Source organism: Dermochelys coriacea, chromosome 9, assembly GCF_009764565.3.
Source record: "Dermochelys coriacea isolate rDerCor1 chromosome 9, rDerCor1.pri.v4, whole genome shotgun sequence".
Classification (NCBI taxonomy): Eukaryota; Metazoa; Chordata; order Testudines; family Dermochelyidae; genus Dermochelys; species Dermochelys coriacea.
Genome location: NC_050076.1, coordinates 45,872,155 through 45,885,433, shown reverse-complemented (window position 1 = coordinate 45,885,433; position 13,279 = coordinate 45,872,155). Strand labels below are relative to the sequence as shown.

Sequence of the window (13,279 nt, the reverse complement as noted above, 5' to 3'; positions counted from 1 at the left end):
ATTGACGGGTTTCCTTTCGATCAGAGAGCACAAACGGGCTGAAGTGCTATGGAAAAATAAAATTTACTGCAAACTAGAACTGTGAAAAATTTCAAGGTTTTGAAATGTCAAGGAAAAGTTTCTTTATGTTCAGTTTTCAAGAAAAATGTTACTGTTTTTTAACCAACTATATTGCAAACATAAGCAAGTAACAAACTGTTCATGTTAGTTCATTAGTTAACAGTTCAAGAATAATTTGCTGTGTAAGTGCCTTATATTATAGCTACTCTTTAAAGAACTTAGGTCCTTTTATCATCTGATCTCCTGAATAGTGTAGTCAAGAGGCCACTTTGGTTTGTTTCTGATAAGGAGAGAAACATGCCTGTGACATATTCAATACACAGCAATGGAGGAAAAATAACCCTTAGTCTTGCTGAATCTTGGGGTCTGATTCTCCACTGCCTTGCACCTTGTGTAGTCATCTACCCCTGTGCAAATGTGAACTGAGAACACAGTGCTAAGTTTGGTTTTATTGTTGCCTTGTAGGGTTTAATTGGCTGAACTTGGTTGGCTTTTGTGGCTACAGCACTGTAGTTAGTGTGCAAGGCTAGCTGAATTCTCCTGGTGCGCAGACCACTGCATTTTCATTTCATGCACAATCATTTGCAGTTTGCTGCAGGGTGGGATTCCACAAGGTCAGCACATATCTCTAATGTAATAATAATAATAATTAATAATAATTAATAAATAATTTAAGAAAAGAACCATGCATCTATTACAGCTGGCCTGTTATAGCAATTGTACAGTTTAGTTTTATGCAATTTCCCACCCTGTGCAAAACAGTCCTTCCCTGCTTCCTGTGCAACTTCAGGCTCAGAAACGAGTAGGAATGCGGATGGAGAGGCCTTCTGAGCCTGGTGGTGGTGGGTGTCAGGTAGGAGAGGGAAGGCTTCTGAACCTAGGGATGATTTGTCAGAGTCCTGGAGGGTTTTCTGGGAGATGGTCCAGGGCTGAGGGGGGATTTCCAAGCTGGTTTTCTCAGCCTTGAGGGGATAGGTATGGAGGAGGGGGGCTTCTGAGCAAGTGGGGGTTGGATAGGAAGGAGCTGAGGGAACTGACAGATTGTGAGATGGGAGAGCTGAGCACAGTTGGTTAACAGGAGCGGGAGAACTGGTGGGCATGGAGGAGATGGGATGTGGGGAGGGGAGAAAGGTTGAGGCTAAGAGATCAGTGAAGAGGTGACAGGGATAAATACTGTTTTCTCATACCTTGTCCTTGATTGTAAAATGTCCCAGTGTTTTTTTTGTTTGTTTGTTTGTTTTTTATTCTGAATGGAGAAATAGGAAGAAAAAGTGGAATCCTCTTCCTTCCCACATCTCCTATATGCCCCCAAAATGCTTCCTTGTGACACCCCATCGTAATGTCCCAGTTTTTCCTTTGAAAATATAATCAGCCTTCAAGGGAGGGGAAGAGGTTATGGGGAAAAGGCCTCTTGTTACCTGCAGACCCACTATTTAATTTAGACAACAGCCACCACTGTCTCCAGTCACATTCAGTAAGTGCCATGACGTTTTTAACCCTCATCCAAAGAGCTAACAAAGGGACAGAGGAGCCATGCTTTAATGCCTCATGCAGTAAAGAGATTCTCCAGTCACACACTATCCGCACCCCGTACTGTAACATCAGAGTCCAAGCCCTGGTATAAGATAAAGGACTTAGAACCTGCCTCCACAGCCATAGACGTTACTAAATGAGACACACATGCCTTGATTTGGAACAGAGTAGAGAGAGACTTGCCAAGTCATAGCTATATATACACACTGAAACCTTTCTTAAGTGGCCGCTAAAGGGATTGACTAGAATTGTTTCTTAATAAAGGTGATGGAGAATTGTGCTCAATTTTGGGTGCTCCCTTTAGATAGGAATACTAAGTACAGTTAATTATGCATGCTTCCTGTGCTACAACTGGCCACCACTGACTCATGATTACAACAATGCCTCATCGCTCTAGTTATGATACATACCATTTCAGATACATTCTGACTTATGTGTTACTGAAACTTCTGACATAAAATAGCTACATGTTCAGGAAGAAAGTTACCCACTGAATTATACTTCTACCTGCTAGCAAAACTTTCCCATTGCATACTACTTTTGCTATGTTGTCTACTCCCACACAATCTCCTCTTTTCTAGCTCTCAACCAGAGGTGACATGCTTTTAAAGGGAAATACCAAATGATGAAAATGAGGAATGTCGTGACAAAACTTGTGCTCCCCAAATTGCATCAGGAGACCCTCAAACTCTGCTAAAGAAAACCAGCAGAGACTAGAATAGTGATTCAGAGTAGATCTATACTGAGATCTGAGGCGTGATTGCAGCTCGGGTAGATGTACTTGTGCTCGCATGGCTAAAATTAGCAGTATTGATGCGGCAGCACAGGGTTCAGTAACACAACTACATAACCAGGGTCTATGTCATGCTTCTACAGCCCACGCCGAAGCCTGCACTGCTGCAACTACGCTGCTATTTTTAGCCAGGCTGGCGTAGGAAAAGCTAGCGCCAGTATGCTTATCCAAGCTTCAATTGCAGGGTAGTCAGAGCCTCAGGGGTGGGGAGGAACAGTGGATAGAGGAGGTTTCTCAGTGAGCAATACTAAACCTTTGAAGCAAGCCTAGGGGTTTTGGTTTTATTTAAAATGTTGTCTTTACTGGGGCTTGGTGGTTTGCCCCCCCCACAAGAAAAATGTGAAAACAGTATTCTCCAATGTCACCTAGGACTGTTGTGCAAGCGATCTCTCTGAAACACCACCACCACCAGTCTAATTAATTTGTGAGCTGTTCTGTATTGTATTGCATTAGCATTCTACTAATCACTAATCTGGTATCCGCACTGAACAGCGTACATCTGTGGTAGTGCCTCTTCTATGCCAGATACACAACAAGGTATGGCCCGTGACACATATTACAACCCCATAAAATAGCTATGAAGACCATTTTGTGTTAAGTGTATGAACGTCTATGTACCACTGTGAGCCAGGGATTATATGCAACTCATGGGGGGAAGGGGAAGGTTGCCACAACTCCTCCAGGAATTAAAACAGTAGGGGTGATTAAGGTGAAGCACTTAAATAATAAACGCCTCCAGGGATGTACCTCCCCTGGGGAGGCTTGCATATACTGGTTCTGATTGTTTTTTCCAGCAACCAACAGACAAAGAAAGGGCTTTTGATATAAAAAGTCTGTGTTTAAACTGACTTGGGACCTTCTCTCTGATCCAACAAATGGATAACCGTTAGAAAGATTTTGGCCTACTAGGACCCCCAAAAGACTGATGGGTGACTCCTGGTAAGCTTTTAGTATGTGTATAGGAAATGTAATTGGTTATTACATGTTTCTGTTTTTTTCCTTAAGAATAAAGGAGCTTGCTTAGGTAGAGCTGTATGGTCGCTTGCAACTGTTTCACTGCCCTCAGAGAGAAAGCAAAGCACAGGCGCTAGCCTTTAGGCAGAAGGGCTTGCTGGGGATACCATAATGTAAGGCAGGGAGTTGTGGAGCCTTAAAAAAAACCCTGGTCAGGAGAGTGAAAGATGCAGGTCTCTGCCCAAAAGTGGTGATGGCTGGGTGTCTTCAAGGGAGGACTGCAGGGAAATACAGGTGCAGTTATGCTGAAACATAAGCCCCTGCCACGAGGAGCTCACAGTCACAGATGACCACACAGACAAGCAGACAAGGTCAGTAAGGGAGTCCCTCCAAATGGAAAGTTGTACAAATCAACAAAAATGTTATAGAGAGCACAATGGAAGTGGGCTTGTCAGAGGAACTTAAAATAGAGCAGGGTAGGGACTTTTACAGATGAGTACAGAGAGATTGAAAACTCTCCTCCTTGCCTGCCCTCCCAAGAAAAAAAAACAACAAAATTCCTTTGTTTGCTACTAGCTGGCTGGTAAGTACAAAATAAAACAGCTACAGATTATGCCTCAGCCAGTCCTTCTGCTCTACTCTCTCTACGAGCCAGCTGCTCTGTTCAATCCTCTTATATACTGGTATTGGTTAAAATGTCTGCTCAATAGATTTCATACTGATGTTGCTTTTTTTTCCTCTGTGCCTTCCTATGTTTCATGGGAAAAAGAAGGGAGTGGAGTGTTCTTCACACTACAGCAACTATTTTTAATACTGATGAAACAATAATTGGTCCAATCCAAGGCAGATATTATGAGGTAATTCATTTGCATAGCCAAAACCGGACCTGAATTTTTGCAGTTAACTGGCAGGAGGGTCTCCTAAGCCATTGAACAGGCAGTTGATGTGTTTTTATATTTTGGGTTTTGGCTCATCTGCACTTCTTACTTGTAACACACAGTGGTTTGCTGTGCTTTGCGCTCTGCCTTAGCCACACCTGCTGAATACAGAACCTGGCTTCCCTCCGGTGAAAATCCTGATTACAGGGCTGCAGAACACTATACGCTAAATTCTGCTGTCAGTGCAAATCTGGAGTAATTCCAGTGGCTTCAGATTTATACTGGTGCAGCTGAGATCATAATTTAGCTCTCGACTGCTGCCAGGGAGAAAAAGAATCTCTATCAGACTGTATCCATGGAAACCCTGCTACTGCAATAATGGGCAGAATGGCAAATCAATCTCTTCTGCTTCAAAATGAAACAAATTTAACACTGTTATAGAGCATCTGTCCTCTGAGAGAGAGCATCTTTGTTGATAACTGTATGTCTAAAAATCTTTCCTGGTAAATATGCTGGTGAAATCCTTCTCTCCCCTTTCTGATGAAGCTCTGATTTTACACACAGTAAAGATCAGTGGAAAAGTCAGATGCAGACAGTAGAGTGATACAGAGCCAAGTCCGGAAGCCATAATGTTTAATGAAGAAGAAAATTGTTTAATTTAGCATCTAGCCCTAGTGCCTGGGCACGTGGTGACTAACATTCAAATGTACTAGTAAAGGCAGTGGCCCATCACCTTACTCTCCATTTTCTCTTGTTACATGGTACCATATATGTCTCTAGCAGTAAATTTGTACCTGATGATACGTTTTGTCTAAGGAGTAGGGTGTGTCTTATTCTGTCAGATGAGATTTTTAGAATCGGCTTCTTACATGCAAACAGGCTTGGGCAGCTCAATTTATAAATCCATAAGCCTCAGAAAAGGAGGCATTTCTGTTGAAATGCACATTCTTCTTGCCAATATTGGAGCACAGATCCATTATTTTAGATCACCCATTTCCCTGTTCTATGCTACCATCAGTGAGGGCTCTCAAGCAAAAGAATTCTCATTTTAAGCAGGGGGCTATTGCTGCCATGGCATTCTCTGTGAGTAGGGCTCATCTCTAGCATTCATTCTCCCCGCCTCTCCTGGTAATGGACACAGCTAACATAGCCATACTGATTTCCTTAGATCTCTCAGCCGTGTTGGATACTTGTGTTGTTCACAAGATTCAGTTTGCTCAGCTGTGGAATCATATGGAAGTGGAGGGGGAGGCCTTTGAAGGTGTAACTACACTCTTTTCCCCCTCAAGGGCTCTCAAGTGCATTTCCTCAGGGTTCCATCTTTTTCTTTCCACCTGTTAAATATGTAGCTACAGCCACTAGGGATGATAATGGTATATGTTAGCCCACCACATTGCCAATATCTAGGAGAGACTCAAATCTACAACTCCTCTCTGTCAAACCCAAATATTGCATCTCTGCTTTTCCTGTGCCTTAGGGATACAAGGGTGTGTGCAGGGGAGCCAACTGCCTAGTTTAAGGTAGAGAGGATGGAAATGAAGATGACAGGTAAGGGAAAACACTAGAGTTAACCATGAATATGCCTTCTATTGGAGATGTATATCTGACCTTTACAATATCACTTTGCTGTATCTGGGTCATATTATACCCATTGCCTCTTCTCGCTTGCTAGATGACTGCTATGGCCTGCGCTGTACTATCGTCTTTTATATATACTTGGCCAAGATGCGTGGCCATTCCTCTTTGATATGGACTTTGTTGCAATCATCTCTTCCTTTCTAATCCTAAAACTAGATTATTGCAATGCCACTCTATGATATCATTGAAAGGCACCCAAACGTATCAGCCAATATATGATTGCAAGGGCTTAGCGTTCGAATGAGATGAGCTATTATGAGCACTTACAAGTGCTTGGTATTCTGCCCTATCTACCTCTTCACTTAAGAGGGCAGTTCCAAATATATGTTAAGCTCTATGAATCCCAAAAGGAATGTGGGCCCAGTAATCTGAGAGCTGAGCTCTCTCTACCTGTGTCCAGTCATGGTGGCATAATCTGCTCTTGCTGTCAATTTCCAGGGGTGTGGTCTCTTGTCATAAATATAAAGGGAAGGGTAACAACCTTTATGTATGCAGTAACTGAAAATTCCTCCTGGACAGAGGTACAGAATCACTTGCCTCAATTAACCTAGCTGGCACCTGACCAGAAGGACCATGGGGAAAGAAGATGCTTACAAATCTGGAGAGAAGGGAAGGTTTGCTTGTGCTCTCTTTGTTTGTTCCCTCTCGGGACCACAGAGAGCGAGAGAGACCAAACAGGTAAACCAGCTCCTCAAGAGATACCTGAAATGATACATCTCAAATTACAGAAATTGTAAGTAAGGCAAGGAAATGTGTTAGATTATCTTTTGTTTTAGCTTGTGAATTTTCCCTATGCTAAGAGGTAGTTTTATTCCTGGTTTTGTAACTGTGAAGTTGAGTCCAGAGGGGAGTCCTCTGTGTTTTAAATTTTTTATTACTCTGTAAAGTTACCTTCCATCCTGATTTTGCAGATGTGATTCTTTTACTTTTTTCTTGATAATAAAGTTCTTCTTTTAAGAACCTGATTGATTTTTAGTGTCTAAAATCCAAGGGTTTGGTCTGTGCTCACTTTGTTAAACTATTGGTTAGTATATTATTCTCAAGCCTCCCCAGGTAAGGGGGTGAAGGGGATTGGGGGAATATTTTGGGGAAACAGGACTCCAGTGGCCCTTTTCCTGAATCTTTGGCTAAATCACTTGGTGGTCGCAGCAATACTGTCCAAGGACAAGGAAGGATTTGTGCCTTGGGGAAGCTGGTAGAAATAAGCTTGGGGGTCTTTTATGCTGGTCCCCACATCTGTACCTCAGAGTTCAGTGTGGGGAGGGAACCCTGACAATTCCCCTCCAGGAGAATGCCATCCCAGCAGCTCCTCCTGTTCAAACTGAGGGATTCCTGCTTCAGAACCTCTAGTGCCAGGGTGTTCTCAGAGGAAGGCCCAATGTCTGGAACCTGCCTGCTCTCATGACCCTCGGAACCCAAATTAGAGTGCCATGTAAGGTTGTGTCTATTCACAGACCCATAAACTGTTTAATACTTTTATCAATCTCTTGCCGAGTATTTCTTACTTGTAACTTCCACTGGTGCACACCCATGTTCTACATCTCAAAACAAGGATGTTAATCACTCTCTTCCTGCTTTAGGTGCAGACCTATTGTGCTAGGAATTACTGGTCATGTTCCACTGATGTGTAACTTACAATGGGATTGCAAATTCACACCATGAATTGAGGGGGAGAATGAAGAAGCTCTGGAGCTGTTTCTCCAGTTTGTCATGCTCCTTGCCAAAGTCATCAGGCTTCAGTGGCTGGGAGGTGAGGGTGAGAAGGAGAGCTGCTGGTACAAGAGGTCCTGTGTTGGTAGAGAATTCAGGAAGAGAGCTAGTGGTGTACTTGGTCTCACCTGGCTGAGGAAAAAGCATGTGCCAGTTTGGAGAGAGGGAGGAGCAAAGGGTCATTTGTCATTGGGAAACTGGAACATGTGGAGGTGAGATGCTTGTAGCTGAAGATCTCAAGTACCATCATCACCAGGTTTGAACATCTCCATGCCTATTGGATGCATGAAGGTTGCATGCAGGTCAGGGTGGAAGATTATTGGTAGGAAGCCTGCACTGATGCTGCCAGTGCAGCATTTGTTCTGTGGCTATACCAAGGACTTCAGTCTCTGTCACTACAGTGCCTTTCCCAAGCATAATATTTTAAAATAGTGAGATAATCGCAGCCTTAGAGCTTTTGCCATGCATAAACTCTTTAGGTTTAAGCAGTCCTGCCCAGAGCAGGCGTATATTCTCTGTAGCATTTATTTTCTACCCTTCTCCCACTCCCACCTTTAACAATATGGTAGAGATCTTCAGTCATCTTCCAAAATATTAAAATCCAAAATGAACCCACAAGCCACCTGTTAATGTGGGATCTAGAATGACCAGGAAGATGAGTCCAAATAGGAAAACTCCATGATACACAGTTAATAGCTACTACCACCGTTATTTCTAACATCTGTGCTAAATACCATTTTAATAATTGTGTAAATTCATTGTTAGTAAGAGTGTAATAACCATGAAGGAGGCTGTAGCAAAATGATTCCCTGAAATTATGTGTTTGAGCACACAACCCACAAATATGCAAATTCCATCTACATTTTAAATTGGTAAAATGTGCATGCTATTCATTTTTACTTTGTTAGACAAATCTTCTGTCACAAACTAGCGTATCCCTTTTGCAAAGAGCAAATATTAACACCTCTTTGGGGCATGGGCTGTGGCATATGAACTCGATTATATCCCTAATGCTGCAAGTATCCACACTGACAAGTGGTGGGATATAGCAGCTGCCATTTGATATGATGCAGTAGAAAATGCCCTGAGACCAATAATGTCTACTTACAGTATATCTCATACCGTGTTTCAATACAGTATATTACCACTTCTGACAGTTACATCAGCTACAATTCTGCCCTCCCTTTCCCGCAGACAGTGATTGTTTCCTACATCAGAAATAGAATTTCTTCAGACTGTCCAAGCTTGAGAACTAATGGATCCGCATAGCAGAGCCTTACGAGTGATGATTTCAACTATAAAGTAGAAACAGCAATCAAACGTAAATATTGCTCCACTGATCTAATGCTAGGCATATATGGCCAGCATTGGGGACTTTATCTGTAGTAACTGACTGCTAATCCTTCCTTTTTTTAGTATGAATTTTTAATTTCTATATTATGAATCTCACAGCAGCAGCTAGTTCCAAGAGCTACAGTCTATTCTTTCATGGCTAGATACAAACTGAAATTATGGGACTCTAGTGGAAAAAGAAGCCATCTTGGGTGTCATTACAAGTACAATAGGCAAAGAGCAGAACACTTTGCTGATGATGAGCTGAGCCAATCGATACAAGATTTTTTTTTCTTTTTGGTTATTGGAGTGATGATTGGTAGGTCCATAGTTAGGATGCTTTACATAACTGATTTTGGCCCCCCTTCAGAATCCACAGTCACATTGGCCTCAAATCAGCACTTTTAGCCCTGGGCCTGAGGTAAAATTTTCTATAAAATGTAAAATCATGGGAGAAGGGGTTCCTGAATTATGACACTCTGAAAATAGAGCTGCTCAAAAAAGTACCACAACCACCTTTTTCTAAATCCATTTGACACAAAAATATAAAGCAGCAGGGGTTAAAAAGCACCTTAGCTTACTTGATTAAGATCTAATGCCCATCACCAAATTTTGTAAATAAAGTATATTTTCAGAAGTTATTAACGAGCAATTATAGTCGCAGAGTACATCAAATGACTGCTGGAGACCTAGGTTTTCACTGTATGGGGGGAGGGGAGGAAGTCTTTGGCCCTTTTCTTTGCTGAGAGCTTTCAGAATGTGCTACCCTCTGGCTACGGTTGGGACCCTTCTCAAAAGGGTAGGAAGGTGCGACTGAGCTTCCAAAGGCTTCGGGGGGCAGGAATTCAACAAGCCTAGGACTCGTACATGGAAGAGCACTCTCCCTTCCTTGCCTTCTCTACTTGACAAACGACTTGGGGTTAAGCAGAGGGGACTCATGCTCCTGTGAGCTACAGAACCTTTGCCTGCTGCAGAAGCCAAAGATGTGCTAGGGTTCTTCAGTTCCTTCTCCTGCAGCACTGAGCTTCTCCTTTGCTCCTTCCCCTGACCCTTTCTTCTCTCTGCAGCCCTCTTGCACACACACTGCACAAGCTCTGAAGGCTCTCAGGAGACCCCCCAAGCATAAAACCTTGTAAAGGGGTACTACAAGGCATAGATTGTGCAGTCCCAACAAGCATCACGAAGCTCTTCAGAAGGTCAGTGCCAGGCAGAGCCTGCTCCGATGCACACCTCCTTGGGTCCCTAGAAGACAGGTTCCCTCCTAAGGATCTTAAGAGGTGCACATTTAGTGAGGTCCCCTTTACAGACCTGAAGAAGCAATCCCTCTCCAAAACTTTCTTCCCTCCCCAGTCCCATTTTATGATTATTTAAAAACTAAGGAATACACTCTCAAATAGTCATTGCTGAGGAGTTCAGGTTGCAGGAGACTGTAAGCTCTTCAAGACAGGGATCGTTTTCTCCTGTTGGTACAGCACATACCACAATGGGGCCCCTTTCTGATCTGGCCCCTAAGCCCTGCTGTTCTCAATATGATAAATCTGTGGTTTGAGGGCATGTTACTTTTCAAGGACATTAGAGTTAAAAATGTTTGAACTCAGGAAATGCAGTTAATGTTCCATGTGCAAGCAAAATATCCAGACTACCTTAACTTCTTGTAGTGATGCTCTGTAGCGGAGGGGAATCTGCAAATAAAGCTGTATTATCAGTATTGGAGGGAACTTTTGTAAAATCTAGCATTATGCAATGGATGTAGTTCTCTGTATACTTACTATATGGCAGCCATGTTTTGACATCCAGTATCAAATATGTCAGTTTCTGCAGTTGTGATCAGGAATGTCCCTGAATTTTCTGTACCTTCTGGAAAATTGCTAGGTAAATGTGTGCAACAGTCCCTGTGAACTACTCACGAGTACCATATATTACACTGTTTAACACCCAATGTACATGTGTAGAATAATGCTCTACAATTAGGCATTATTGATTTGATGGAGTTACATGAGAGTGAATGTGGTTTAACTGAATGAAGAATCAGACCCAGTTTCTCCTTCACCTTTGCATGGAGCTCTCATTCATGTCCATGAACTTGACTCTTACCTAAGACAATATATGGCCCTCAGCTTTGGGAGTCAGTCAAAATAAGGAAAGAATTAAAATTGCACAATCTCTCTAAAGCAGATGTTAAGAACCTGGTCAAATTGCGAGGAGCACAAAGTACTCAGTAGAACCAGGTGTAATGGGCCTTAGTATTGTTTAAAGGGAATGGCTAACACTTCATTTTTTCTCATTTTATTTCAATCTTCTCTGCAAGAACTTACCTTGTTACACTGGTGTGTCATTGATGGTTCTTGCCAGTCACTGCTCTGTCTGAGGTAGTCACCTCTGGGTTATTAGGAAGAGTGGCCCCTTCAGATAGTCCTTGGTAGTATCCTTCTGTGTAACTGCATGAGGTTGTGCTGCACTGCTTAGATTCATTACTTTGCAATGGTTTGTCCAGTGAACTGTTTGTGCAGGCTTGTGAAAAATCACTGGGTACAGTCGAGCAAACGGAGTTGAAGAGAGGTAAAATATTGGCCTACTAAGGGGTGTCATGCTGTTAGAGTCAGTTGGACTGGGTTCAAGTCTAAAGTTTTTATGTAAGAGAAGGCTTGATTATTTAGCTGGGCATATTCAAAATGTATCTTATTCTCGGTGACCTGACTCATATGATCTAGGATATTTTTTTTGTGTTTCTGATCTTTAGAGCAAATTAGTTCCTTATTTTGTTTCAACTGATATGGATTACTGGCTTTGAGGCTTGTCTCATAATTATCTTGGTTTGTGTGAGGGAGACCAGGGTCTTCTAAACTCTGGGTGATACAGTTGCATTCATTTTGCAATAATATTTTGTTTTTGTATTGAGATATCTTACAAATTATGTTGTTCATTTCATTCCCGATGCATTTGTCTTCCAGATGTTTGTTTTCATAGCTGATCCTTAAGGATGCAACTTGAGTGACACAACGTTCTAGAAGCTGCATTATAGTAGTATCACTTTCCCTTTGTATGGGGCTGATGTAGTTTTGAAAGTGTCTCAGAGTAAGAGGCTGCACTGGCTTGTCGCAGGAAATAGACAAAAAATGATGTATTGTTTTATTGCCAGCTGCTGTCTCTAGGGAATCTACCGGGGAAGTTGCTGCAGTCATATAAGAATAACAGGATTCCACTTCCTGGCTATCATTTAGCGAAGGATTTTGAGAGCTCTGGCAAGCAGGCTCCATGCTCAGGTCACCCGTTAATGGGGCTTTATCTCCAGGTTCCTTGCATTCTCCTGAAACTGGCATCTTCTCTTTTTCAGACAAATCGGTCCCTACAGTGTCTCCAATATCTTGTGATCTTGGCACATTACCTGATGTGCTGTTGGCTTCCTGAAGCCCAGATTCAGTACACAAGTCCTCAGGGCAGTTTTCTTCCCTTACCTGAGAATGCCCATTAGCTGTATGAGGCCAAGAAACTTCCTTTTGGTCTTTTTCAGCCACGCCCCCTAAACACGTCTGGGACACGTCATTGTTATCAGCCAAAGAAGAATTTGGATTAGAAATATCAGTTTCTCCCTTGGTTTGTTTTTCCTCCTCAGCTGCTATGTGCTCACTCTGGCATGGACTGGAACTACAGGAGACCAATGGATCGCCACTTTTTTCCAGCTGTGATTCGGGACTCCTAATCAGGTCTGTGGGGGAAACCAACCCTGGGTTTTTTCGCAGCCAGTTTATTATCCCCATGGTCAGTGAAAGTTCAGTGTCACAGAGCTTTAACAAGCATTCCTTACCTTTCCATGTGCTGTGAAGAAACCCTTGGCTAATGATGTCAACAGCTGGCTGTGAAGCCATATTCTCCTCTGCTCCCACATGAAAGCTGTAAATGGACAAAGGGATTTCAAAGGCCTGTTCTGAAATGCTTTCTGACATACACAGCTCATCGTCTAGGACTGGGTTTATTTTGGCTTCATTAGGATCATAGAATAGCTCATAAAGGGCATCACCACTGTAACTGTCTCTTGGAAATCTACCTGGAACCCCAGGAGTCTGAGCCTCCTTCATTTCATCATCCTGCCCGGGAGAGAATGAATCATAGTATCCTTCATCACTGGTGGAGGTGGATTCTTGGTGGTCACTTTTTGGTGTCCCTGTATCTATGGAGCTTTCTTTGGAACTGTCAGGATCTTTATCAGGTGACACCAGCAGGTCAGTCACTGAAGCAGCAGCTTCATGTTTAGTCTTTTCCAAATCAGGACTGGGTATCTTCAACAACCTCCTATCAAATAATACGCTCTGATGTAATTGCACCCGACTTGTTGATGTTGTCCCAAAATTTCACAAAGTCAGCTGCTTCATTTTGGGCAGGG

General features: G+C 42.6%; 1 protein-coding gene across 1 annotated transcript in view; it reads right to left on the bottom strand.

Moving 5' to 3' along the window:
- Nucleotides 1–13,279, bottom strand: part of AMER3 (APC membrane recruitment protein 3) — a 56,170-nt gene that overhangs the window by 33,894 nt on the left and 8,997 nt on the right. Inside the window, 2 exon segments of the mRNA XM_038415056.2 lie at nt 11,214–13,220; nt 13,222–13,278. Coding sequence (XP_038270984.2) covers nt 11,484–13,220; nt 13,222–13,278 — 1,794 coding nt within the window. The 3' untranslated portion in view covers nt 11,214–11,483.